At 41.5% G+C, this 27,690-nt stretch overlaps 3 protein-coding genes across 7 annotated transcripts in view; all 3 read right to left on the bottom strand.

Moving 5' to 3' along the window:
• The window catches only part of NOXRED1 (NADP dependent oxidoreductase domain containing 1), a 21,198-nt gene extending 17,056 nt beyond the window's left edge, over positions 1-4,142 (bottom strand). The window contains exon 1 of one of the 3 annotated variants that reach the window (XM_047863290.1): positions 4,004-4,142. In XM_047863290.1, the coding sequence (XP_047719246.1) occupies positions 4,004-4,040 (37 nt within the window). In that variant the 5' untranslated portion in view covers positions 4,041-4,142. Of the gene's footprint in view, positions 1-496; positions 3,088-4,003 lie in introns of those variants that run through there. The other 2 variants (XM_047863292.1, XM_047863291.1) reach the window with 2 other exon arrangements.
• On the bottom strand, positions 3,231-27,486 carry VIPAS39 (VPS33B interacting protein, apical-basolateral polarity regulator, spe-39 homolog). The gene is made up of 20 exons (XM_047863289.1): positions 27,365-27,486; positions 23,359-23,451; positions 22,150-22,252; positions 20,332-20,478; positions 19,459-19,497; positions 19,044-19,108; positions 18,260-18,316; positions 16,986-17,078; positions 16,310-16,343; positions 15,717-15,819; positions 14,174-14,201; positions 10,835-10,908; positions 9,048-9,123; positions 8,466-8,600; positions 7,755-7,796; positions 7,338-7,427; positions 6,218-6,304; positions 5,541-5,630; positions 5,035-5,139; positions 3,231-4,286 (listed from the first exon to the last, which is right to left on the bottom strand). The coding sequence occupies exons 2-20, from the start codon at positions 23,449-23,451 to the stop codon at positions 4,266-4,268; spliced, it is 1,482 nt and encodes a 493-aa protein (XP_047719245.1). The 5' UTR covers positions 27,365-27,486; the 3' UTR covers positions 3,231-4,265.
• The window catches only part of ISM2 (isthmin 2), a 35,727-nt gene continuing 25,789 nt past the window's right edge, over positions 17,753-27,690 (bottom strand). For all 3 annotated transcript variants that reach the window (XM_047863288.1, XM_047863287.1, XM_047863286.1), the window contains one exon: positions 17,753-17,763. The gene's annotated coding sequence lies outside the window, so the exon portion shown is untranslated. The remainder of the gene's footprint in view (positions 17,764-27,690) is intronic.

Here is a 27,690-nt window from a genome sequence, read left to right on the forward strand (position 1 = left end):
CCTCTCTTAGAAGACAAGGGAGTCTACGCAGGAGGGTGTGTGCCCCAGTCACAAGCTCTTGTGATGGTGGGCTTCAGCACCTCTCTCCTCTCAGATTCTGTACTTGCAGTGTGAGTCCTGGAGGATTCCTAAGCTCTGACTGCTCGCAGATCAGGAATATCTGGATTCATGAAAAACCTGAACAAAAATCCAAAGTGATGGTCATCTACATAGGCTACAGCCACGTTTTTCAGCAGATGCATTTACTTTAGCAGTGGGTTTCACAGGTGGTTGTGGGCCAGGGCCTTGTCCCTTCTATTCCCTCCAAGATTTTAGAAATAGGACTGAACATGTACACACCACTTCAAAGGAATTCTTCCCTTTCACTCAACTCTGTGTTCCCCACAGGATAGGAAAGGGCCCAAATTTAACATGGTCTCTTTTCTAGGCCAAGGACATCTAGAGTTTTAGAAAATGAAGCCAGAGATATGTAAGCCCATTTACATATATCTCTCACCAACCAAAATGAGGAGAAGGTGGCTTTACTTCTAGGTACTTCTGGTCGTGGAGAGTAAGAACTACATTTCTAGGGAGAATTACCCAAGAAAGTTGTCATTATGACTCCTTAGCTACCAAATTACTTCAGTCTCTGAGCCTTAAAGGGGCCAGCCCCACCCAGAGGTTTTCTAGACTTGCCTCATGAGGACAGGAATTCTTTTTGCTACTCCTAGGAGCACTACACCAGGGCAGTATGGGATCCTCCCTTTCCTAACAGAAGGTTCTGGACATCTAGATTTTTCCCAGACTGGAATATCATACAGATCCCAGCACTACTCAAGGTGTTATTTTTCATACCTCTTCTTTTTGTATTCAAGCTACTGAAGAATAAGACAAGTAAATTCTTGGGATATAATGTACCCCATAGTGACTATAGTTAATTATACTAGATTATATACTTGAAATTTGCTAAGAATAGATCTTAAATGTTCTCACCACACACACAAAAGGGAACTATATGAGATAACAGATGTGTTAATTAATTGGACTCTGGTAATCATTTCACAATATATATAGCAAATCATCATGCTGTATACCTTGAACATATACAATTTTTATTTGTCAATTATACTTCAGTAATGGTGGGAAAACAATCAGTGATATTCAGAACTCTATTTTATAGCAATAGCAAAATTGAGACCAGAAATCAAAACTATTCAATTCTCTAATCCACTTTTTAAAAAGTAATCTCTATACCCAATGTAGGACTCGAACTCATGATCAAAAGTCTCATGCTGCATGGACTGAGCCAGCCAGGCACCCCTCGAATCTACTTTTTAAATTAAAAGAAATTGAGGTAAAACTCACACAGCCATTTGGAAGTGAACAATTCAGTACATTTGCAGTGTTGTACATGCTCTGGAACCTCTAGTTCTAAAATATTTTTATCCTCCCAGTGAAAGGAAACCCTGTACCCATTAAGCAGTTACCCCCCACTTGCTTGCCACCCTCCTCAGCCCCTGGCACCGCAAATCTTTTTTGTCTCTGTGGATTTACCTTTTTTTGCTATTTCATGTGACTAGAGCCATACAATACGTGACCTCTCGTGGCTGGCTTCTCTAATCCTTTGCATGGGAGGGCTCCTATGTCACTCACAATCTCAGCACTTGAAGTGAAGAGTATGGAAATTCTCGTCAAGTCTGAGAAATACTTCCTTTGATCAAAACAGCGAGTAGGTCATCCTAATGTTGCAAGTGGTATTTATTGTTCCAAAGGAAAGACAAGTTCAAAACCTCCCCACTCAGCAGTGGTTAACCTGTACAGGCGTGGATCCTAGGCCCATCCTTCACTAATACATCCTCAAAAATGTGGATCCAGTGGTTGTGGCTTGGTAACGTGTCAAGTTGGCGAAGCTGAACTACATTTCCCAGAATTCCCTTCCCTCAATGTTTCCAGTTAGGGTGTGCCACAAGACTTTTGCACAGGATCTGGAAGGCTGAAGCAGCAGCCAGCTTGTGTTGCTTGCTTACAAGGCCTGGGCAGGTACTTTGCTGGCGACTGTGTTGATGCGGAGCAGCAGCTGGACCCATGATCACTACACTTTCCCCTGGATCCTCTTACAGCTTCTCACACTCCTGGGCCAGGTTTGTGTTCAGTTTCGTGACAAAGACCACCAGCTAGTTTTGCCTGCAGGACACCCACGTCCTCAACATTGGAGGCAGTGACAGCTGACACGGGTTCCTGTCCAGCCTCATGGCCTTCATGTTGTCCTTGCTTTCCCTCACATTTTATTCATCTTCCCTTCCCCAATGCCTGCCCTATGGACGTCCACCTCTACCACCAGATACGAAGACAACCTTCTAGAGCCTGTTTAACCAATGGCCATACTTGAGTAAAGTCAGATCCCTGTAATGAATCCCACATATAGACAGACTATATACTCCTAGACATTCTGCTTCTCTAAATGAACCCTGATATACTAGTTAATAAGGTTAATGTGGTTTGTTATCGGCAAATAACTTGAGCACAATTTAGCAAATCCTGTTTCTTGAACAGCAAGACAGATGGTTAGGGAAGGAACTATGAGGCTACCTGGAATTGCAAAGGGGATCTCAAAGTGGAGGAGCAAGACATAGAGTCTAATCCCCCGAAAGCAGGGTTTGTCAGCATTTGCATTACTGACATTCTGGGCAGGATAATTCTTTGTTGGTGGGGGCTGTCCTACATGGTAGGATATTTAGCAGCATCCCTTGCTTCTACCCACTTGATGCCAGTAGCATTCACCAGTTGTAGCAACAAAGCTTCTCCAGATTTGGACAGTCTCCTGGGGCCCAAATTCTCCCAGTTGAGAACCACATGCATTTAAGCATGCTCTGTGCCTCTATACAACATCTCTTCTTTCTACCCCTTCACCTGCTCCGCACAGTCACAGGAGCATAGACTTCTACAAGTTCCAAGAGAAACATGCCCCCCTATGACAGGTTAAGATAGTGAGTCCAAAGAGAAAGGGATTCACCCAACATCACACAGCTTGTCAGCAGCAGAGCTGGGACAAGAGGCCAGGTCTTTTGTTTCCAGGTACAGTGCTCTGTTAACCACACGGCTGTACTTTGCCATAAGCACTGTTACTCCATGACCTGACGTGTGTTGACAGACTACTGAATGCGGTCACTGAGGCAGGTTTGTAGTGGTCCCAAGAGACAAGGCAATTATTTCATTGTTCTGCACAAAACAATTGGGAGGGAAAAGAGAAGGCACCAAGGAAGAAATAGCTTTATTAGGAGTCTAGGCATGTCGGGGAAACCCAATTCAGTTATAGAGAAGAGAGGCTTCTATTGGTACAGAGCAGGAGGCTAGCACTCCAGAATACCCTCTTGAAAACCAAGCGTGAAACTAAAACCTCCATCTTAATTAATATCCTAACCGTCTGAAATGCTGCTGAGTTTAGCCCTGGTGGACCTTCTGAAAGCTCCTAGTGAAATAATGAGATTTGTGCATAAAGGAAGAGCTCTCCAGCACTGCTGAATCTTAGCTCCATATAAAGTTACGGGTCTGGGGTGGGAGAAGTAGAGGAAACAGAAGTAGATAACAGGGATGTCCTTATCTCCCACACAAGGCCATCTTGGTGTGCAGGTGAAAGAGGAACCACAAGTCTCGAACAGAGGCCAGACTGGGGCAGCAGAAGGACACTGGCTGAAGAAACACGACATCTGGGCACTCTCTGTCATTATGTGGAGGACTCTGTGCAGTCTGGTGTGAGGGCACCTCCAATAGCTCCTGGCTATACTGGCACCCCTTCCTGAGGTCCCTTGAGAGAGAGCCATTTTGGTTCTATTCTGACTTCATTCAGAGCAGAACTGCCAATGTCCAGCACCAAGTCCAGGGTCATAATTAGCTGAGAGGGATGGAGTGGCCATCCTATGATCCCTGACCTCTTAGTCTAGGAGACTTCTTTTCTAGAGCAGTCATTTTCCCAGACCAAGAGAGATCTTGCCCAATATGGGCCCAATCTAGAAATTATTCCCACCTTCACTTGAGCACCAGGTGGAGAGAATCTTTCTCATGAGTCAGAGCTTTAGATCTTGGCCCTTAGATGATGATTCTTGGACAGAAGATCAGTCTGAAGCTGTCTGTGCCCAGATGCTGGTTTCTGTCCTAAGAGTAGCAGACATTGCCTGTTGATGATGGGTCCAAAGCGATGTGATACTGTAATTCTCCCAACAAAGAGCACTCTCTACTATAGGCAGGAAAGGAAGAAATGAGGCAGGTTTCAGGGTAGCTAATGCCACTTAATTCTTCCATCGAATTTGCTGTGGAAAAGAACAAACAATGATCAGTTTCCACTGACCCCTACAGACAGGCAGGGGAATACAATAAAACAAGGCTCACAGCTAGGTAAAGTAAGAATAAGGAGAATGGAGGGGGAAGTTGAAAAATGTTTTTCTAATATGTAGGGGAGTTTGCTTATTCAGAGATGAATTAAATACCCATTCTGTATCTTACAAGCCTGATTTAGGGCATTTATTCTGGCTCTGCCCTCCTCAGGACCAAGATTCACTAGCTTTAGATGACTCCATGGTAGGCGCCCAAATATCTAACAGGGAGCTAAGCTCTATGTTAACAAAAAGCTCAGTAATTTCATGCTATGAGAGATGAGTCAGTTGTGTTGCCCAAATAGCTAAAAGCTGTTTTAGCCACTTACTTCCAACCAGTAGATCATACCTGGCCCCAGAAAACTACCATCTGGATATTCTGCGTCTGCAGCAGTCATTCCCATGGTCCCTGGGCATGTACCTCCTACCTGATGTGTTTAACGATTATCAAGGTACTATGTGAAATCTCTGCCCAAGGTCCCCAGATTACCCCTGGATCATCCCACATCTCAGGAGTAATTTCTGCCTTTCAAAGCAGCGCTTCAGACCCTTAGGCTCACAGACTCTTATATATATGATGCTCAGCTAACTGTGACCCCATCTTGGCCTTGGGAATATATACTTGATGCTACTTTGGGGATCATCTCCTGAGACTGCTTGCAGGGGGTAAACTGTAGCTGCTTACCGAGCTATTCAGAATGGCATCAATCTTCTCCTCCTCTGCAGATCCTTTATCCACTTTGCTCCTGTATGCTAGCAACTGCTGACGATCCTTCAGGTCCCGGCAAGTCTATACCAACACATAGCAATAAAACTTCCAATGAGCCTTCTCTACAAGGGCCTTTTTCTTCCTGCCACTCCCAACACTGGGCCAAGGTTCAAGGAGAGACTGAGAGGCTACAGTGGGAGGACAGTGGGGTCAGGTACCTACAGAATTTCTTACTGAAGAGCTCATGTGGCTGGATTCAGTTCTATGAATTCTCTGAATGCAACAAATTTATAAAAAAAGAGAGGTCAAAGGGCTGGGAAAATAATACAGGAGAACAGGTCTCCAAACTAACTCTTGCCAGATCATCTTGTCTGTTAAAGCCAAAATTGAAAGAAGTACCATAGGATCTAGACAGAGAAGATCATAATCCCCCACTCTCCACTGAGGGTCTAACTCAGGCTTCTCCTTTCTTAGGGACTCACATCAATGACGACATCATGGCACTTGAATTTGGTGGCTAAGTTCAACTTTGTGTCCGCATCTTCCACCAGATTAACATACTCTTGTAATATCTATAGGAAGAGGTACTTCTGATTAATGACTCCCAGACTCATAAAACAAAGAGTTCTAAAAGCTACACAAAAAAAATCCTGAGGAAGGCATGAGTTCCATATCTGATGTCTACAATTCCCACCATCAACCGTAAGACTAGTTCTGCAATAGGGAGTGAGGTAGACTCTATGCGGTACTTCCATGCTGGCCCAGGAGAGACAGGAAGAGCACACTCTGCCTTACCCTATAATTAGACATCCATGCCAGCAACAGGTGTGTTCTAGATCTGATCCGGTGCTGTGCTCAGTGCTACTTGATGTCCTTTGTCACTGAGCTCTCCTTTTGTATCATTTGAGTAATATGTCAGTGCTCCACACGGGCTAAACACAGTAGATGCTCCTCAGAGAGGGGCAGTCTGGGATTTCTTCTAAAGGGCAGAGGACAACTTCCCTACCTGACCTTTTCTATATCAAGATCCACTGCAGCTACTATATTGTCTTTAAGATAAGACCAGAGCAGATCAAGTATCCCATCATTGACCAGTAAGAGGCTAAAAGTTAGGTCTCCTAGAGGATCCTGTACCCAACTCTCTTTAGAAGGCCATTACCTGGACAGGGGCACTATTCTTGTGCAAAATTTCTACAACCCGATGGAAGCCAATGGGCGCTCTCTTCTTGGTGTAGCCCAGCCAGTTCTGAAAAGGGAAGATGAGGCAGCAGTAGCTAGACAAGAAAGACTCAACACACTTTGTAACCATTCATTTTATGGTCAGACTAGAATAACACGGTAGGGAGTGTGGATGGATGGGAGGTTTATATGCTCTCATATATGTGTGTGTGTGTGTGTGTGTGTGTGTGTGTGTGTGTACGCATATATACAGCGGGGAGGCTGGCTGGCTCAGTTGGTGAAGCATGCTACTCTTGATCTCAGGGGTTGTGAGTCTGAGCCCCAGCCTGGGTGTGAAGATTACTTAAAAATAAAATCTTAAAAACAAAAAAACAAGTAAGAATCACCTAATAAAGGGAAGAAACAGAAAATTCTCAAACCTATAGTAGAAAAAAGGATATTTAAAATATAAACAAATAGAGACAACCAAAGTAATGTAAGATCCTTGACTGGATCCTGACAGCAAACACAAAAACATAAAGTTTTAAAGAGCCAATTTGAATATAGACTATACATATGATATTATATTAATGTTAAGGGCCTGGGTGGCTCAGTCAGTTAAGCATACAACTCTTGATTTCAGCTCAGGTCATGATCTCATAGTTCATGTGATCAAGCCCCCTGTCAGAGCCTGCTTGGAATTCTCTCTCTCCCTCTCTTTCTATGACCCTCCCCAACTTGCGTTTTGCCTCCCCCTCTCTCAATAAATTTTAAAAATATATTAACATTAAATACCCTGAAATTGATAATATTGTGGTTATAAATGAAATAAATGCTTAAGTATTCAAGGGAAAAGTGTCACGATGTCTGCAATTCACTTTTAAATGGTTCAGCAAAAAAAGAGAAAGTAGATATGGCAAAATGTTAATAAACTAGTGAAATAAGTAAAGACTATTTGTGTTTATCATACTATTCTTTCAATTTTTCCTTCAGTTTGACAAATAAAAGGTTGGAGGAAAAATGTAAACCAGTAACTAGAACTCGAGATTCCCATGAAGCATGAGGTCACAAGACGGTAACTCCGAGGCCCCAGCAGCACCACACAATTCCAGGGCACCCACCTTTGTGGTAAAGAGGGCATCTACATCATGCCAGGCCCGAAGCTTGGCACGAGCCGCCAGGGCCGTCAGCACATACTGTTTATCTGGGATCTAAAAAACAGAGACCAAAGGAATTAAGGGTAAGTAGAAATGCATCAGGGAGAATTCTAGAAAAGACAGGCAAAAATATCCCCTGGGGTTGATTCTGCCCCTTAAAATGCACAAATCTCTCAAGTCATCAAGAACCTCCTCACTCCCAAGCCCCAGCACCACCGTAAGCCATTCGGTTGCAGTCTTTCTTCACTTCCCACAAACTCAGTCCTTTCCACCTTTAACTGTGAATATTAAGGGACTTCTTGTGCAGGGTTACAAAGCAATATCCACTCCACATAGTTATCCTGATACTATCTTACCCAACAGTGACCAATTTATATCTACCTTAAATGTCTTCTTCAGATTGACTGGACTGCTGAACGTCCCCTAGGATGAAAGTAGAGAAGGAATTTTAGTGTTACTGACTTTCTCAAATACCACCTAATCTAACATTTTCTTTTTACTACATTTCACTCTGTAGCCATTTAAACACAGAAAATAATTTAAGAGAAAAACTCCACCAGGTCTAATAGGATATCACAACTTGGCTGAATGAAACTGGATTAATACATATATTTCCCAATTTCAATGTTAATCTTGTGACCATTATGATCATTCCCACCTACTACCATTAAACTCAAATCTCTTCAAAAAACAAAATTTTTTAGAGTACTCACAAATACTTAACACCCTGCTGCTCTTCTCTGTACCATGCAAATCCATTTGAAATTATGGACCTTTGAACAGGGACTGCTGTGGGACCAGCACTGGTGAGACAGAATGTGCTATGCTAGCATGCCAGCTCACCGGAAGCCACATAAGCCCTTACAAACCTCTTTTTCCCACTTGGCCCACCCCTTATGAGCATAGAAAGTCAAATAACATGAAGTTCCTTATCCATTGTTCCTTATCCTTTCTGAGGGCCAGGAAAGCTTCCAGGTGGACTTCCAAAAACTATACACACCCATTGTTAAGAGCACAAGGAAATAACTGGCTTCAAAGTATATTCCTCTTGTGCAGTGCGAGTGTATGGGGTCTTTCACATTTTGCCTATACCTCAGCCTCTGTGTAATGGTAGAAGCAGGAGTAGAAAAGCGTGGTCACTAATGGCATGTTGAGGATAGAAGCTTTGCGGGGGTGCTTCCGGAAGATCTCAGTCTGTCCTGCTGATTCTAGATGCCGATCATTTGCCTGTGGTGGAGTGAAACGAGTGAAAAAAAACAACAATGTCCACAGAGTAGAGGTAGGAAAAAAACATTAAATACTACAGCAGTTGTGTTTCCTATCCTAGGAAAGAGGCAAAGATGAGAAAAAGAAACTGCCCAGGATATCCCAAGGGAGTTTAAAAACCATAAAATGATGACAGAGCCATGTTGAATGGAGGAAGACTGGAGAAGTAAGGATGAAATGGGAGTTCTAGGAGGAAGAGAAAATACTTCCAGGTTAAGAGCAAGTGAGAAGGAAAAGGATGCCTGAGAACAATGGAGGGAAAAGGGCGATCACGTAAAGAGGAAATGAAAGGCTCTCGCAGAGTGTAACAGGAAATGACATGTATGACAGAGCACAGAAGTCTGCTAGATGCTGAATGACACTGAGCACTGGCATTGAAGCAGAAAATGTAGAGATAAGGAGTCTAACCTCAATAATGATCTGACGTTCCAGGAGGGTGTAATGGTCTTGAATATGTGCAGAATCTTCTGCTGAAAATGGCAAACTGGTAGAGAGCCAGAAGGTTAGCGCCTCTTTTTCTACTAAAACAAGAAACAAACCCAACTAAACCAAAACACCACTCTAAGCACAAGAGGCTCACAGCACTTCACAAATCTGATCCCAATGCACCTTTAGACCATCCCTGAAAGGCAGAGAGAGAGAAAGCAGAAAACAGAATAGACCTTTGACTAGGATTTTGTATTTAAAGTTTTGCCACTTCAGGAGGGATCCTGATCAGCACCTGGCTGGCTCAGTTGGTAGAGCGTGAGACTCTTATTAATCTCAGGGTTATGAGTTCAAGCTCCATGTTGGGTGGAGAGATTACTTGAAGAAAAATAAAATCTTTAAAAAAAAAAAAAAAAAAAAAAGGAAGGAAGGATCCTCAAAGTCCACAAGATGTATGTAGTCATCAGTAGTTTGTCTGAGGAATTAGTTAGAATTCTCTCACTGTGGGAGCTGGTGACAAATGAGATACTGAGTGAGTGAACTTAGCCAACTGCCTATCACCCACAACCCAGTGAAGTGCTGTGGTTTCTTACTGCAGAGAAATAAGGTACAATTAAATTACAAGGCATGGTGGTACGTTTATAGATTGATAAAGATCTCACAGATCTACATAAACTTGATCAAGGGTCCCCACCTTTCAACTTACATATAAAAATGTTAAGAGACAAACAGCGTCTTGCCTAAAAGTCATACATGGTAAGTCAAGAGGTAAGGCCAGGAATAGAAGCCAGATTTTAAGCTTCCGGTTCACAGATCTCTCCTTTAGAAAGTGCTGTCTTAGTCCCATACTCCACTCACTCCTGGAAGAATTCTGAAACTCAATTACACTATCCCAGAGAAGCATGAGCCACAGCCAATTTTTGCAAGAGATAAAGAGAGACAGCAATAGGTTTCAGTTCCTTCACTATTCCAACTTTTCTCTTGGTTCACCAGAGGCCACTATGACATAGCTCAGTATTTGATAATGTTCAAATTAAGGATTGCACAGACAAAGACAAATTTCTAAATGTGAAACCGGGCACTCACGTCCCATTAGGGACTAAAGCAACCATGAATACTGAACCTGGAGTAAGGCCTACCGGGAAGACTCTATACCTGTCTTGAAAGATAGAGGGAAGCAAGTTTCAGCCCAAGATAACAAAGCATTTTACGATAATGAAGGTTATTCAACAATAAAATAAGCTACTTCCAAGAGCAGTGAGTGCTCATCACTGGAAGAATAATATGTGGGGCTGGTTTTTACAGGGACTTACATCCTGGATAAATACCTAACTGAATCAGTGGTTCTTGTGCTTTGGGGTCTCAAGGACCAGTAACACTGAAAATAATATGGAAGGTAAAGTGTTGCCGACTTTTTATTTTAATATATGAGTTCATTTAAAAAAATTCCAATGCATTTTGTCACCAAAAAAAGGAAGGAGAGGAAGGAAAAAAAAAAAATTCCAGAATAAAAGGCAGTCTTCAAATAAAATAAATTTAGCGATAGAAAAAATCCTCTTTTTATTGCCTTTATTTTTCTCAATTTACTACCCATCAGTGAAAACTCTACTGGGGAATTAATTTTGGAATCACTTCACTGAATGAGACCATCTTTAATGATGCTTATATGACCCACTATTAGGCTTTCCCTTCAACTACCTATCCACTCCTTAGTCTCTTCGCTTCTCTAAGAAGATTTATGCTTAAAAACATTTCTCCCCCATACTTACCCAATGCAGGTCTTAAGAAATTCTTTTCGTTTCTCGGGGTCCTGAATGTTCAAGTGCTCTCGATAATGAGACAACTACGATTAAAAAAAAAAAAAGGCAGGCTTTGAGTTATTTTGTCTCCTTAGAAGGCTGAGTTAGCTATGTAACTAGACCTTCCATCCTTAAAAACTAAATTCTTCATTATCAGAGATTCCTCTGGGTGTGGATGGGTGTGTGGGTGTGGAGAGGATAAACAGTGATTCAAAATTGCTCTTCAGGGGCACCTGGCTGGCTCAGTAAGTAGTGCATGTGACTTTGTTTTTTTTTTTTTTTAATGTTCATTTATTTTTGAGAGAGAGAGAGAGAATGAGTGTATGAGCGGGGGAGGAACAGAGAGAGGGGCAGACACAGAATCCCAAGCAGGCTCCAGGCTCTGAGCTATTAGCACAGAACCCAACGTGGGGCCTGAACCCACGAACCACAAGACCGTGACCTGAGCTGAAGTCGGACACTTAACTGACTGAGCCACCCAGGCACCCCAGTGTATGCGACTCTTGATCTCAGGGTTATACAGATAACTTCAAAAAAAAAAAAACTTCAAAATCACTCTTTGGTTTATTTATAACTGCAATATCTAATACAGTAACCACTACCCATATCTGGTTTACATTTACATTTAAATGATTTAAGTTAAATTAAACAATTCAGATCCTTAGTTACAGTAGTCATTTTTTTAAGTGTACAAAAGCTACATGTGGACTAGTGGCTACCATATCCAGTAGCACAGATACAGAATGCTGCCATCATCGTAGGAAGCTCTATTTGGACAGCGCTGGCCTACAATGAAGCACTGAGTAGCTGAGCACCCAGCTTTACTCCAAAGTTTGGCTTTAGCCTATTTAACTAAAACCGGCTTTTGCTTCAGCCTTAGTCTTTCAAAAGGCCAAAGAGCTAAATGCTTACTTCAACATTATTTTTGGCATCCTTGACCTTATATGCAATCAATGGTAGCATTATCCTGTAAATACCTAATAATTGACATCAGTAACACAAGTAAGGCAAGTCATCTGATTCACTGTTGACACGTGAAGACTCACATTCAAATACCGTAAGTCATACATATAACTCTGAAAGACAATCTCCTTATGTGCTTTCTATTTTGGAATTCTGAAAAAGGAACTGAAGATTAAATCCCTATTTGGGACGCCTGGGTGGCTCAGTCGGTTAAGTGTCCAACTTCAGCTCAGGTCATGATCTCACATTTCCTGAGTTTAAGCCCAGCGTCAGGCTCTGGGGCTCTCTGCTGTCAGCACAGAGCCCACTTTGGATCCTCTGTCTCCCTCTGTCTCTGTCCCTCCCCCACTTGCACGTGAGCACATTTGTGCTCTCTCTAAAGTAAACATTAAAAATTAAAAATAATTAAAAAGTTAGTCCCTATTTATTATTACAAGAGCTAATTGATGCAATAATTTATGATGGTTATAAAAGTTGAGATTTTATGCACAATTATTAAAAACTTTCCAAAAAAAAAAAAAATAGATTAGGGGCACCTGTCTGGCTCAGTTGGTAGCACATGCAACTCTTGATCTTGGGGTTGTGAGTTAAAGCCCTACGTTGGGTGTAGAGATTACTTAAAAATACAATCTTTCATAAATAAATAAACAGATTGACAGTTAATATGAATATTAAGAGAATAAACTGGCTTTAAGAAGGACAGTATATCCTTTTAGGAACAAGCATATAAAAATGTAAATGATAACATAAAATAGAATAGAAATTATATCATAATCTAATCTTCATAAAATGTTCGGTATACAATCATTCCTAGTATTAAAGAAAGCAATCTTTGAGAGCTATGGTTTATTTTTATTGTTCAATTCCATTTGGCCTTAAGTCTTTCAGGAAAGTCCTACTTAGGTAAACTTCCCACTCTGTGAGGAGAAACTGAAAGGAGACTATCATCAGCTTTGTCAATTCTCAAGTTCGTAAGGTTGGAAAACTCCAAATTTATATACAACAGCATGCATGTAAATCTGAATCTTCAATTCAAATATAATAGAGAATAGGAAGAAAATAAAGTTTTAGAAGAAAATGCGTTACCCAAACACATCTATTGTCACTAATCAAACTTCAAAACAACAAACTTTATAAGAATGCTGTATGAAGAAAATTCCCTACAGCTTCCAATCTATGGAAATTAGGGGCGCTTCAGTGGCGCAGTCGGTTAAGCATACGACTTCGGCTCACCTCATGATTTCATGGCTCATGAGTTCGAGCCCCGTGTTGGGCTCTGTGCTGACACTCAGAGCCTGGAGCCTGCTTCAGATTCTGTGTCTCCCTCTCTCTGCCCCTCCCCTGCTCACACTATCTCTCTCTCTCTCTCTCTTAAAAAAAAAAAAAAAAAAAAAAAAAAAGAACATAAAAAAAAAAGACAACAAATCTATGGAGATTAAAAATGTAAACAAGAAGCTTTTCAAAATGATTGCTACAGACTGCCAATCACTTTCAGTAGATTAAGATAAAGGATTTTTGTGATTGTTCCATGCCTTGAATATTAAGTAAAAGTTCCTTTTACAAAATGTGACTGAAAAAGCATTTTCCTCAATTTTATTCTGCTGTGTGAAGAAGGTTAGCAAGATTATTAAGCGTGCCAGCTGAATGTGAGCACTGATAACACCACAAACGTGTGGTGTAGTGACTGAAGGGACAATCCTGCCATGGATATGCTGAGGAATTCTTACCCCTGCACTACAATGGCAAACCTTTAAAAGTATATCTCTACATTTTTAATAAAATAATGAAATTTTTGGTACAATTTCAGATTTATTCTGGTATTTCAGGAGTTTATTCTGTAATGGTGAAAATCTGCCAAAAATCAGTTTACACACTTGGCCATTCAGCCCTCAGCCAAAATGTGTATTGGGTGCAGCCCGGCTTGACCTATCTTCCTTCTTGACCTATATCTGCTTTCTAATCCCTCTTAACTCTCCAACATTTTCTAGTATTAGAAGCCAAAACCCAAAAGCTCCTACAAACCAGGAACTGAAAACAACTAAGAACTAAAAAACAAATTACAAATTGACCAGGCCAGTTTTTTATTCATTTATTCAAAAAAGTGTTTATTGACACGCCCAATCAAAAGAGCATATAAAAAGAAACAGAACATCATTTGGATTTAGTTTTCAGGCTTCCCAGTGCCTTTCTCTTCCGGATGCAATTAATACCAAAGGAAGGAAACTGTTAACTAGTCTGGGATCTCGGAGGCTGGGTTTTGGCTTAGATTTCTGGGATCTTGGAGGCTGGGTTTTGGCTTAGATTTCTGTTAAACAGGTCCCCAACTGAAACAAAGGCCACACTTACCGCAAGCTCTTCTGTTCTATCTAGGAACCTGGGAAGAAGCAGAAGGGAGCAGGGCATTTTTATCTATTGATGTGTGGCAGTATAACCTCACAAAATAGGATGGCTGCTATTCAAACTCATTTGCCTCCATAAATGAAATAAGCCCTCCTCTTAAAATTTCTATGAGCAACCTCTTCAAAACACATGGTGGATCAGGTATGATTGTTCCCCTGATCGCTCTAGCTGAGAAAGAAGCAAGGACAAGAAGGCATTGCAGGACAGTAATAACTTTGTAATGTTAACAGGTCTGATAGGCTCAGAGCCTCCACAAAACCTTAGCCCACAGTAATCTTACAGGGTTTTTTGGAAAGATTAAAGCCCTCTTCTCTGTCAGAACAATCTTGGAAACAGATTTTCTATATTATTCTGTTGTTTTCACGTAGTGTAGAATGGGTTTTGTCTATCCCAAAGGTGGTAAGACCTTGGAGAACAAGGACATTGTCTTCTAATTCTTTCTTATTCTGAATGGACCACTGTAACTAACGTCACTGCTTTGGCCTAGAGGTGATGCCTAATAAAGCCTCGTTGATCGGGAGGGAAGGAAGGAAGGAAGGGAGGGAGGGAGAGAAGGAGGGAGGGAAGGAGGGAGAGAACAGCCTGCCTCAATGAACATGTCTTCTGCAAATTCCTGGCTAACATCTGTAATCTTGGCCCTGACTAGGTGATCTGCTTTTCCCACCATAGTCTTGGGGCAGCTCATCACTGTGCTGGAGTCACTAGATAATTGGAGTTACCAGGGGCCACATTATCAGCCTAAACAAAGGTTCTAACCCCTTTCCTGACATTGAAGACAAGACATAATATACATTTTAAGCTAAGGGCAGGAAAGTCTCTACTGATTAGAATGAGATAGGGAAGGAAGGAAAACATGGTAGAAGATATTCTCCTGCCCCTGACCACCAGCACATACGCCTACCTCTTGCCTCTCTACCTATTAGAATCCTACCTAGTCTCAATTCCTAAACACCTCCATGCAGCTTTCCTTGGGTATCCTGACTAAAGATTGTTATTTTCTTCTTTTGCTCTTCCACCGTACTTCCCACGGGCATCATTGGGGACCAAGCAATAAAAGATACCTTTATTCTGAGTCTTTTATAACAAAATGCTTAAAAATATTAATACAGACTATGTATTAAGCTAAGTGCTTTTCCCACACTAACTCTTTTAATCTTCATAATGACCTGCCGGGTACAAATCATCATTTCCGTTGTACAGGTTTGGAACTAATGCTTGGAAAGGTTGGGCAACTTGCTCAAGGTCACTCTATGAACTAAGTGGTGTTGCCAGTATTCAATGTAGGTATGTTTGACTCCAGGGCCTCCTTCTTAACCACCAGCTATACTGTCACTTTATCACAGGCTGAGGTGCATTATTAGTTATCCCATCACCGTTTCAGTATCTTATCTAATAACAAAAAAAGGACAATGTCTTTTCTCTTTGTATTCTCCAGCGTGCTTTGAATAAAGACTCAGTAAACTTCATAGACAAGATGATCAGTTCTTACCTGAAGAGGTCTAAAAGCAACTTTTGATCCCCTATTTCTTTAAGGAAGTGAATGAGATGTCTCAAAGCAACCTGTCGCACCTCCAGCTCTCGGAAGAGGATCTCTGGCAGGCAGGAAATAGTTAGGTGGGGAAATTAAAGCCTATTACTCAGGTGTGAAATTGGTCTCCCTCCTCATACATTCCAAACATCTCAGAGCCAATCACAAGCAAGGAATAGTTTTTTATGGTACCCATTCCTCTGGCTCAATCCACCATCAATGCACTCCATGGTCCAGGGCAACTCTTAGCCATTCAGTCAGCCTTCACCAACTCAACCAGCAGGCACCTAGCATGGACTCTGAAGTCCTCAAATCAACACAGCCATCTGTCTGTCTAGCAAATAGGGACACTTTGAAGTTAATAGACTTAACACCCTACAGGATGAAAAACTGCCCTCAAGAGATGAGATGGATACTCTGCAGTCTTAGGCCATCCCAGCTGTCTCAGAAACAGACCTGATGATGGTGAATTCTGATAAAAGCCACAATGACATTCTCCCTTCAAATGTAGCAGGTATCTTGTCGACTGAAGATTTCTCTCAACCCATGCTCACCTTTGCTCAGTGTCCTCTTCAGGAAGATCAGAACCTAGAGGAAAGGAGAACAAAGAATAAATTACTCTGTGTAACCTTTCAAACGCAAAGCCCTGCCCTGAGCTCCTGATGTCTAGAAATGATGTCAGCGACACATTAGGCATCTTGGCAGATGTCTAAGAGAAGTCCACCTGCCCATTCCCACACTGGCAAGAGACACCCCCTCTGAGAGACTGCTCTCATACGTCTTCTCTCTCAGATTACTTTTTAGAAGCCAACCTGCTACTTCCTGATTATAATCAAGAGTTCCACATACAATGCAAGTCCTGCCAGCCGAGCCTCAGAGCATATATTACTGAGAATCTTACACTTTAAGAGGAATCGAGGGGGCGCTTGGGTGGCTCAGTTAAGCATCTGACTCTTGGTTTTAGTTCATGGTTTGTGAGTTCAAGTGCCACATCAAGCTTTGTGCTCACAGCACAAAGCCTGCTCGGGATTGTGTCTCTCCCCCTCTCTGCCCCTTCCATGCTCTTGCTCTCCCTTTCTCTCTCTTAAAATAAACAAACAAATAAATAAGAGAAATCTAGGATCTTTTCTAGACATTTAACCTAAAATGTTAAAGTCCTATTCTGAATGGACTCGGAGAAACTACTGAAAACAACAATTAAACAAACAACAAACAAAACCCACAACTTACTGCAGTAATGACATTTCCATCATGCATGCTTACTGCTTCCTCTAGGAGTTGTAGCTTGTCCTGTAAGGAGCGGAATCTTTCTAGTGAGCAGGCCTGGCAAAATAAGAACAGAATTAGCGTGCAAGAAAGTCCTGATGTCCTGATAAAGTCCTGCCAAAGTCAATGGGTAGAGAGATCACCTGTTCTCTTTTTAAGGAGGTATAATTTACATACAATAAAGTCTACCCTATTCAACTGTAATATCCAGTGAGTTTGACAAGTTCATATACTACCATAATCAAGATACAGAACAACTCCATCACCCCAAAAAGTTCCCTTGTCAGCTTTGATGTCAACTCCCCCCCACCCAATCTCTAGCCCCTCGCAACCATTCACCTGTTTTTAATCACCAAAGTTTTCCCTTTTCTAGGATTTCAGAAACAGAACCATACAATATGTACTCTTTCACATTTGGCTTCTTTTACTCAATTTCACTTTTTTTGTTTGTTTGTTTTGTTTTTAGTAGGCTCCACACCCACATGACTTGAACTCATGACCCTGAGATCTAGAGACACATGCTCTACTGACTGAGCCAGCCAGGTGCCCTTCAAGATCACATTTCTGAGATGTCTCAATACATTATGGTGAGTACCACTAATTTATTCCTACTTACTGGTAAACAGTTTGCCATTGTATGGACATATCACCATTTATCCATTTATCTCCTGAAGGATATTTGGGTTATTTCCACTTTGGGGGCTATTATAAATGAAGCTGTTACAAAAATTTGTGTATAAGTCTTTGAACATAAGTTTTCATTCCTCTTGTATTGTAAATATCTAGCAACGAAGTTAAGTGTATGTTTAACTTCATAAGAAGGTGCCAGACTATTTTCCAGAGTAGTTTTAACATTTTCCCTTCTTGCTCTCAGTGTACCAGAGTTCTGGCTCCTCCACAGCGTCCCAATGCTTGGTATGATCAATACTTTTACGTTTAGCCATTCTAGTGGCTATACAGTGGTATTTCACAGTTTTAATTCACATTTTCTTGATAACTGTTAATGTGAAAGAACTTTTCAAGTGCTCTTTGGCTATTCACGTATCTTTTTTTGACGTAACTGGTTACATCTTGCACCAAGTTTTTTACTGAGTTGTTTATCTTCTTATTGAAGATAATCATTGTTCTTTATATATTCTTGATAAAAAAAAATCCTTTATAACATATGTATTTTGAAAATGTTTTCTCCCAGCCATGGTGCTCTTTTCCCACAAGAATTCTCTCTCCAGTGGCCTTACCTTGCCCTTCCGAAGGCGTCGCACTGTGTCACTGGGGCTCCAGTCATTGCTATAATCCTAGAATATCAGCAACACACGAATCTCAAGAAGTTAAGGGATCAGCATTATCAGTGTGCCAGCTCCTCACTTAAAACTCTTATCTTTATTCCCTAATGGGGAAATATTTTGTGGGAGGGAATGGATGAAAAAAAATGAAGAACAAGAATGGTCTTGTTCTGAGTGTCTGAAGAAATTACAACAGGGACAATACAGGCAAGAAGAGATGGATCAAAAAGGGAAAGAACCAACTGACAAAACCATAACCCTATGCCTACTGGTTCAGGATGTCATCCCCTAGATACAATTAGTCATATTTTGGGATTCTAACTGACGGTTATGCAGACAGAAGGAAAAGAAGGAGACATGTTTCTCTTCTGGATCTTATGATATACTTCCTTCCTTATGAATCAATTTACTTTGTTATGTGCTTCTTGGGAATATGAGCTCCACAAAGCTTCCAGACCACAGCAATGATCAAAAGTTTCAAAATACAGCCTTCAAAATGCAGTATAATGGGTAAGGGAAGTGCGCTAGGACAGAATCAGAAAATAAACGGAGTCTGAGTTCCACCACTTAATAGCTGTGAGACTCAAGGCAAGCCCTGATATTTAGAAATCCAGTTTTCTTATCTACATAAAAGTTAAGGTATTAGCTGGTCAAAAAGTTAGGAAGATCAAGCAAGATAACGTATGTCAAAGCACTCTGCACTGTGTGAAGTGTCACACCAGTGCAAGATATAACTCACCCTGTACTCCCCCTTAGGTCTGCCCAGCTCTGGAGCATAGCTTTTGGCAGGTGTGTCCGACAGAGCTGGAAAAAATAGGCAGCTGATTCAGAAAGACACCATCTTCATGTCACTCCTGTCCTCTACTGCTTCCTTCTCACATGCATTTTGTTGACTCGTGAGGTCCCAAGGCATCTTTATGGCCCAAAGTAGATCTCAGCTCCTCCCCAGAAACAGCGCCCCTAGAAGTCACCCCTTGCCCCTATAGCCAGAATGATCTTGACCTCCTTACTCAAAATCAGAAAATTTCTCTAATAATGGTGGTAGACTCAGAAAACATTTCATCTAATTACCACCTATCTCCATGACCCTGCAGAGTGTACCACATATCAGTAACTTCTCCCATAGTACTCCAGAGCAGAGGGTCAATGCTTACCATCCGAAAGAGACTGGAAACTTCCAGGTCTAGTTCTCCCTGGAAGTAAAGAACATGTAAGGGGAGAGGTCAATAGTTCCAGTCAGAAGCATTTCACTTGGTTAAGGATGCAGTATGTATAGAACCTTTTTTATGCAATGTAGGAACTCAAGGCTTAAAACAAACCTCCATTCAACTTCAGAAATTTGAGGTGCCATGAAAAACAAAGTCAGGGAAAAAAAATTTTTTACTTGTGGTAAAATATATATGACATAAACTTTTTTACCATTCTTAAATGTACAGTTTGGTGGCACTGAGTACATTCACACTGTACAACCATCACCACTATCCATCTCTAGGACTTTCTCATCATCCCAAACTAAGATTCTGTACCCATTAAACAATAACTCCCCATTTCTCCTAACCTCCAGTCCCGGTCACCACTATTTTACTGTCTTTATGAATCTAAATATTGTAGGTATCTTATAGAAATGGAATCATACAATATTTGTCCTTGTATGTCTGGCTTACTTTTTTAAGGAACTGCCATACTGTCTTCCGCAGTGGCTACGCCATTTTATATCCCCACCAGTAGTAAACAAGGGTTCCCTACAGCAATGCACAGGGGTAGGCAGGAATCCTGACCTAGGTAAATTTCTTCAGCACCTGCCACAGAACTAATGTCAGTTTTGTTCATCATGTTCCTGCCAAATCCCTCTGAATGTCTCTCTTCTCTGACTTCTAATCCCTAACTGCCAGTTCCAAAGATAATTCTTTATCCTTCAATAATCTTTTTCTTCCAGAGTAAATGAAAATTATAAACTGAGTGCTTTTTTTTTTTTTTTTTGGAAAGAGAAAAGGAGGGCCCCCCTACCCCTTTAACAATCTCTTTACCTCTAAAAAAGCTGCTCAGGGAGTAGGTAGAAGTAGGTTTGGGTAATTGTGCATAGGAAGAGAAGCTGTTTCGGCTCTTGAGCTGTTCACGCCCCTCCTGGTTTGACCCACTGTTACCAGCAGTCTCTTTGATGGACCATGAGATACCTGTGAGATAGAACTAAATCAGTGATTCTCATACAAAATAATCCTTGATATACAGCATTCTGATAAATACTAAAAGTTTTTCACCAGAGGCCCCGGTCTGTTATTGACATGGACTTAAAAAATTGAAGTAGAGAGAAAAAATAAATTCAAATCGACTCATCAACAGAAAAAGGAGCAAAGGAAATTAACAAATGGATCACAGAAAAGGAAATTCAAGTGGCTATTAAACATACGAAAAGATGCTCAACCTTACTTTTAATAAAAGAATTACACAAAGTAAAAGTGCACTGAGATACCATTGGCCCCTGTAAAACTGGCAAAGATCTAGAATTCAGTAATACCCTGTGTTGGCAAAGCTGTGGGGAAACAGGAACACTCAAACATCGCTGATGGGGGCACACTGGTACAGTCCCTGTGGAGAACAATTTGGCAATATCTAACCCATACAGATGCAAATACCCTCTGCCAGTGATTCCACTCAAGAATTGATCTTTCATATACTCATATATGGGCAGAAAACAAGGTTATTGATAGCAGTATAAACAAAAGATTGGGAACAATCTAAAGTTCATCAAAAGTGGACTGTTTAAACAAATTATGGTAAACCCATACAACATAATCGATGCTGTTGTTTTAAAAGAGAGAATGAGAGTGGGGCGCCTGGGTGGCTCAGTCGGTTAAGTGTCCGACTTCAACTCAGGTCATGATCTCACAGCTCATGAGTTCGAGCTCCACATCGGGCTCTGTACTGACAGCCTGGAGCCTGTTTCAGATTCATCTCCCTCTCTCTCTGCCCCTCCCCTGCTTGTGCTCTGCTTCTCTCTCTCTGAAAAATAAAATAAAATAATTTTAAAAAATAAATAGAGAATGAGAAACTTCTTTACGTACTGATATGGAAAGATCTCCAAACTATATTGTCAATTGAAAAGAGCAGGGTATAAAGCATGCTACTACTGGTGTAAAAGAGGGGATAAGAATATACGTATTCCTATATGCATTTCCAAATGTAAAAAGAATCTTTAGTTGAACACACAGGAAGCAAACCACAGCAGTGTTTTGGGATAGCAGGGACTGAGAACAGTAAATGCACGATAGTGTTGGAGGGAAACTTTTCATTGATTGCCTAAAATACTATATTTTTAAAGTGTGATGATATTCCTACATTAAAAAAATTTTAACATTCTCAAAAATCAGATGGACTCTGCAAAAGCGTTAAGTGGTATTATATAACAGCTAGACGATGAGACTTGGTGGCTAAGGAAGTCAGTCCTGCCAGCCAGTTAGGAGCAATTAAGTCAATAGTCCCAAATATGACTGCATATTGGAAGCACTTACAGTACTTATCATAAATTAAGACCCTCACCCCCGAGACCTACTGAATCAAAGTCTCTGGAGTGAAGCCTAGGAATTTAATTTTAACAAGCACCCCAAGTGAGTCCGAAATACCCAGCCAAGCATTAACCCTAAGACAGCAGACTAGACAGCCACATGGGAACTACTGTTATTTCCTCAAGTATCTTCTGAGGTTAAATTTCCAAATGTATGCTCATCTGAAAATAGTCTACCCTCATTCCCCTTCCTGACAAAACACTGAGAAGACAAGCAAATGGAGCCCTCATTAGTGACAAGAACCCTGAATATCAATCCCCTCCTATAGCCTCTTCTACTTACTTCCCACTGGCTCCCCACTCCAGCTGACTCTCTCCAGGTCATCGTCATCATCATCATCCACGAAGTCTCGAAGACTATTTACTGCTCTCTTGGATTCCTTTAACTGCGGAGGGACATAAGGCAGGGCACTCAGGTAAGCAGTATTTCCCACCTATCTCTTTGACAATCAAGGTGGCTGAGCAATTGACACTTAAAGATGGCAAACACTTTCACCCTTTGCAATCTAGCCTGCCAGATATTTGCCAAGAAAACAAATTGTTCTTTAGCCAACACTGCAGTCCAGTGGCAAGAGTTAAAAGGAATCAAAGCTGCTTTTAGGTTCTAATAATAGGGGCACCTGGGCGGCTCAGTCAGTTCTGACTCTTGATTTCAGCACAGGTCATGATCTCACAGTTCATGGGATCCAGCCCCATATCAGGCTTTGCACTGACAATGTGGAGTTTGCTTGGGATTCTCTCTCTCCTTCTTTCTGCCTTGCCCTAGAGTGCATGCGTATGCTCTCTCAACCTCTCTCTCTCAAAATAAATAAATAAACTTAAAAAACAAACAAACAAACAAACAAACAACTCTTGAGGCGCCTGGGTGGCTCAGTTGGTTGAGCATCCAACTTCAGTCAGGTCACGATCTCACGGTTCATGGGTTCAAGCCCTGCATTGGGCTCGCTGCTGTCAATGTGAAGCCTGCTTCAGATCTATCTGCCTCTTTGTCTGCCCCCGCTCCCCTCAAAAATAAGTAAAACATTAAAAAAAAAAAAAAAACTCTTAAAAAAAAAAAAAGTGCTAATCATATTCCTGGCAATGACTTACTGTGCAAACCTGAGTGAGTTTGTCCATCTCTCCAAAATAAATGTTTCCCATTTGTAAAATAGATGCAATAAAGACAACTTCCAATCCAATTCATTGTTCAAAAATAACAATTACATCATATGATAAAAGACTTGGGGTTCTGAGGGAAAAAAAAAAAACTGAAAGGAATAAGTTACCTTAAGAACAAAAGTAAGAAGGGTGGAGAGTTGATTTTTACAACCTTTCTGGTTCTGTTTTGAAACCTCTTTTCTATGAAGATTTTTCTAAAGGTCTGACCCCAAACACTTCTGAGCCTAATGGAGACACAGTCAAAAGCTAGCTTACCAAGGACACAAGGGGAAGGAATTTTAGAGTGGCACTGTGGAGGAGGTGTGACCTGCAGCAATTGCTCAAGAAAACCCACCTGTGACAGTTCATCATCTTCATCATCAAAGGTGAAAGCCTTGAACTTGGAGCTATTCCAATACTCCTCCTCATCACCTTTTGTCCGATTCATCTGGAGTAAGAGTAAGACAGATACATGTCGTTTCCTGGATCACTTCCCACAAAGCTCCAAAAACTTTAATTTCCTTCACTACAAACTCTCCCTCCCACCCCACACCCCAGTAATTTGGGGGCATTTCAAAGAATTAGATAGAGCAAATATTGAATCTGCCACATAAAATCAGATCCTTGCCTCTCCAACTGATCAAATCATACTTTTGATCCTCTAATTACCCACGAGTACTCTTCATTCCTAGACTACCTACTTCGTTCAAGGCACTCTCTCAGGAGCTGTGAGGGATATGTAAAAAATGCAAGACAGGGGCACCTGGGTGGCTCAGTAGGTTAAGCGGCCAACTTCAGCTCAGGTCATGATCTCGTGGTACATGAGTTCAAGCCCCACGTTGGGCTCTGTGCTGACAGCTCAGAGCCTGGAGCCTGCTTCGGATTCTGTGTCTCCCTCTCTCTCTGCCCCCCTCCCACTCACACTCTGTCTCTCTCTGTCTCTGTCTCAAAAATAAACATTAAAAAAAAAAGTACAAGACACAGGCCTCTTCTGAAGCACCCTACAAGAAAGCTGGGGTATTCAGCATAGATATGTATAAAGGTAACAGCACAAGACAGGCAAGTGTTATAAGAATGCATCCCAAATTTTGCTGAATACACAAGATCAAAGTATCAACAAAACCAGGGCACCTGGGTGGCTCAGTTGGTTAACCATCCAACTTCGGCTCAGGTCATGATCTCACAGTTCATGAATTCAAGCCCCACATCAGGCTCTGCACTGACAGTGAGGAGCCTGCTTGGATTCTCTGTCTCCCTCTCTCTCTGCTCCTCCCCTGCTCACACTCTCTCCCCTCTCTCAAAAATAAATATTTAAAAAACTAAATTGAAGAAAAAGCATCAACAAAACAGATAAAAATTGCATTCATGTATTCAACATTTATCTAATACTGAGTGCCATCTTTGAGGCACTATTCCAGGCTCTGGGAATACCACAGTGAATAAAAATGGCTCTTGTTCTCATACATGCTTGCTAAATGTCAGAAGAAAAAAAGCAAAGATTAAATGAAGCAGAATTATCCTGCCTGTATCTTCAAATTATGATTAATTTACGAATAAGTATTGGCCAAATTCTGGGAACTGAGAGCATGGCCAAGAAAAGAAAATATATATATAAAGAATCAGTCAAAATACCACAAGTCCCTCCCATCACTATTCTAAAATTAGATTTCACTCTGAAAAAAATTATCAATGCCAACTGGACAGAGTGAAAACTGATTTAAACTAAGAAAGAGTGGGGTGCCTGGGTGGCTAAGTCTGTTAAGGGTCCGACTCTTGATTTCAGCCTGGGTCAGGATCTCACAGTTTCGGGGATTGAATCCCATGTCGGGCTCAGCACTAACAGCAAGGAGCCAGATTAGGATTCTCTCTCTCCTCTCTGCCCTTCCAGCCTGCTCACACATGCTCTCTCAAAATAAATAAATATTAAGAAACAAAAAACACTAGGACGGAGTAACCAAAACTCCCAAAGCAACAAAAAGAACTCCAAAGGCTACACAGGGTTAAATTCTAAAGAATTCATTTGCTTTTCCTTTTCTCTCAATGGTACCTTTCACAACAGAAGCTTGACATACACTCATCACGGTAGCCCTGTTGAAGCTTCTGATGGCCCTTAACATACTCTACAGATATTCCTTAACTTACAATGAGGTTAACATCCTGATAAACCAAGCATAAGAAAATATCGTGAGTAGAAAACACTGAACATCATGGCTTAGCCTAGCCTACCTTCAATGTGCTTAGAACACTTATATTAGCCTGCAGTTGGGCAAGATCATTTAACGTAAGGCCTATTTTATAATAAAGTGTTGAATATCTCATGTAATTTATTGACTACTGTACTGAAAGTGAAAAAAAAGAATGGCCGTGTGGGTGCAGAATAGTTTAAATGTACCAGTTGTTCACTCTTGTGATGTGGCTGACTGGGTGCCGTAGCTCACTGTCACTGCCAAGCATCACAACAGTGCAGTGCTGTATATTGCCAACCCGGGAAAAGATCCATATTCAAAACTCACCCTACGGCTTCTCCTGGATGTGCATCACTTTTGCACCATCATAAAGCTGAAAAATCGTAAGTCAAACCACTATAAGCCAGGAGATCATGTGTACTCTCACTTCCTGACTCTTGTGTTTTCAGAGGATATAGGGATTGCAAAAGTATGGTGGGAATTTTCTAATGTCTGATCCCTTCCCATGGCAGACATCACTAATCAATTTCTACTGAACCCAGATGTAACTTAAAAATCCTTTTGTATATTTAAAGCCAAATAAAAAAGTCGACAGATACAATGAAATCATCCTTCATGGTGGTACAAGCACAGACTTTATAGTAGGCAGCTTTGAATTCAAATCTTGGTCTCCCAATTCTGAGGAAACTGGGTAAATAATTTTACTTCTAAGCCTTGGAGAAAATGATATCCTACCTCACAAGATTGCAGTGAAGAAGAAATAGGACTCAGGGAACACCTAGCAGAAAGTAAATACTAACAATCAGTTCTTTTTAGTGTAGGATAGTTTACTGACACCTTTCCATCTTAGTTTCCTCATCTGTAAAATGGGCATAACAATAGACCCCTTACCTTATAAAATTGTTGTGAAGCTTAAACTAGATCATACATGTGGAGCACCTAGTGTCTGATACAAAATTAATGCTCAGTATTAATTTTTATTAGTAAAGCATCATGGTAGCTTAGAAAAAGCTAGACAGAAAATACTTTCAAGCAATCCTAAAGATTAAAAAAATTAATCTGACACAAAAATGCTGAGAGTGGCTATCACCAACACTGAAGACGTACACAGAGCATGTAAATGTCCCTGGCACAGATTGCCAACTTAATAGAGCACTCTCATCCTCACAACAGCTCTGTAAGGCAGGTCTGGCAGATTCCATCTCTATTTCACTGATGAGGAACATGAGGCACAAAAGAATGAGGTACCAAAACCACTTTGCTAATTGCTCCTATAATCTAGGTTTTCTAGCTCCTGGATCACTTCCACTCTGACATGCATGGTCCTTCGGTTTTACTCTAGGGAAAACCAGGGCAGTAAATAAATATCTGGAAATATCTACAGATAAGCATAGAATGTGTCTAACACACCCGATAATCCACCAGAGAATTTCTGGAATCGTTTTTAATCATGCAACCGCAGGAGATACTTGCCACCAATTTGTACTTCTAGCCAAATCAGAACGCAAATTTACTTGCCAAGTAAAGAGATAATGATAAAGATTTAATGGCTCTACAAGTTGCAGCAACCAGGTACAATTTTAAGAGTGACTGGAAAAAGTGCTTCAACATGATTTCAAATACAGCAGAGGCTTGTCCCTATCGTCACCTGTACTGAGAGCCCACAAGACAGGGAAGCAAATCCGAGGTACAGGACAAAGGAAGGACAACAGGCATCAGAAAAAAAAAAAAAAAAAAGAAAAAGAAATCCACAACCAACACGCTCCCAGCCTCAGGACACTTCAGAAACCAGCTACCGAGAAGTTACACTCAGATTCAATTATCTTCTGAGCCAGGCTTCCACATGTGAGGCTATTAACGGAGACCGGGGAATGTGGGTTAACCTAGGAAGACTCTACAGGCGAAAAGTCCAGGAAGCCATGGACCTACTGCAGTCGCCAGAGTCCGGCGGATCGCTGGCAGAGTAAATGCTCTTTCAAAATCAAATGTCGAGGCTCACTCACAGCCCCAACCTCCAGTGTACTCGGGCTCGTAACGTACTCGGTCGCTCCGACTGGAGGAGTCGGGCCTGGGGGGGCGTCCAGGGACACCTCAGAGAGTAAGAGGAAAGGATATGTCTGCGGCGTGGCCGGACTCAACCAGATACGCGGCCCAAACGGATTAGGACACCCTCACCTCTTCCACACCGAGCCCACCCTTTCAGGGCAGCATCAGACTCTTCCGCCGCTGGACCACCCTTTCTAGTCAGGCTAAGCTGCATAGAAAATGGGCGGAAGCGAACAGTCTCTGGGTGGAGCGGAAGGGGGGAACGTGAGTCAAGAAAGAGGCCGCAGAGCATGCTGGAAGTTGTAGTTTTCCCGCCTTTGCCTTTAAGCGCTGTCCGGAGGTGCCACAGGGCTTCTTGACTACAACTCCCAGAACTTCTGGAGCTCCGTGCCTAAGTAGTTTCCTTTACTTTTAGCGCGACCTTCCGCGGTTATCCAGCGGGTTACTAAACAAGA

Source organism: Prionailurus viverrinus, chromosome B3 (genome assembly GCF_022837055.1).
Source record: "Prionailurus viverrinus isolate Anna chromosome B3, UM_Priviv_1.0, whole genome shotgun sequence".
Lineage (NCBI taxonomy): Eukaryota > Metazoa > Chordata > Mammalia > Carnivora > Felidae > Prionailurus > Prionailurus viverrinus.

Bases quoted from the DNA above. Each gene is read 5' to 3' on its own strand.
- VIPAS39 (XM_047863289.1), bottom strand. From the start codon at position 23,451: ATGAATCGGACAAAAGGTGATGAGGAGGAGTATTGGAATAGCTCCAAG. The intron at 22,253-23,358 runs GTGGGTTTTCTT...GTCCCTCCGCAG, and splicing joins AAGATGATGAACTGTCACAG to TTAAAGGAATCCAAGAGAGC. The intron at 18,317-19,043 runs GTGAGTTATATC...CTGATATTCTAG, and splicing joins GACCTAAGGGGGAGTACAGG to GATTATAGCAATGACTGGAG.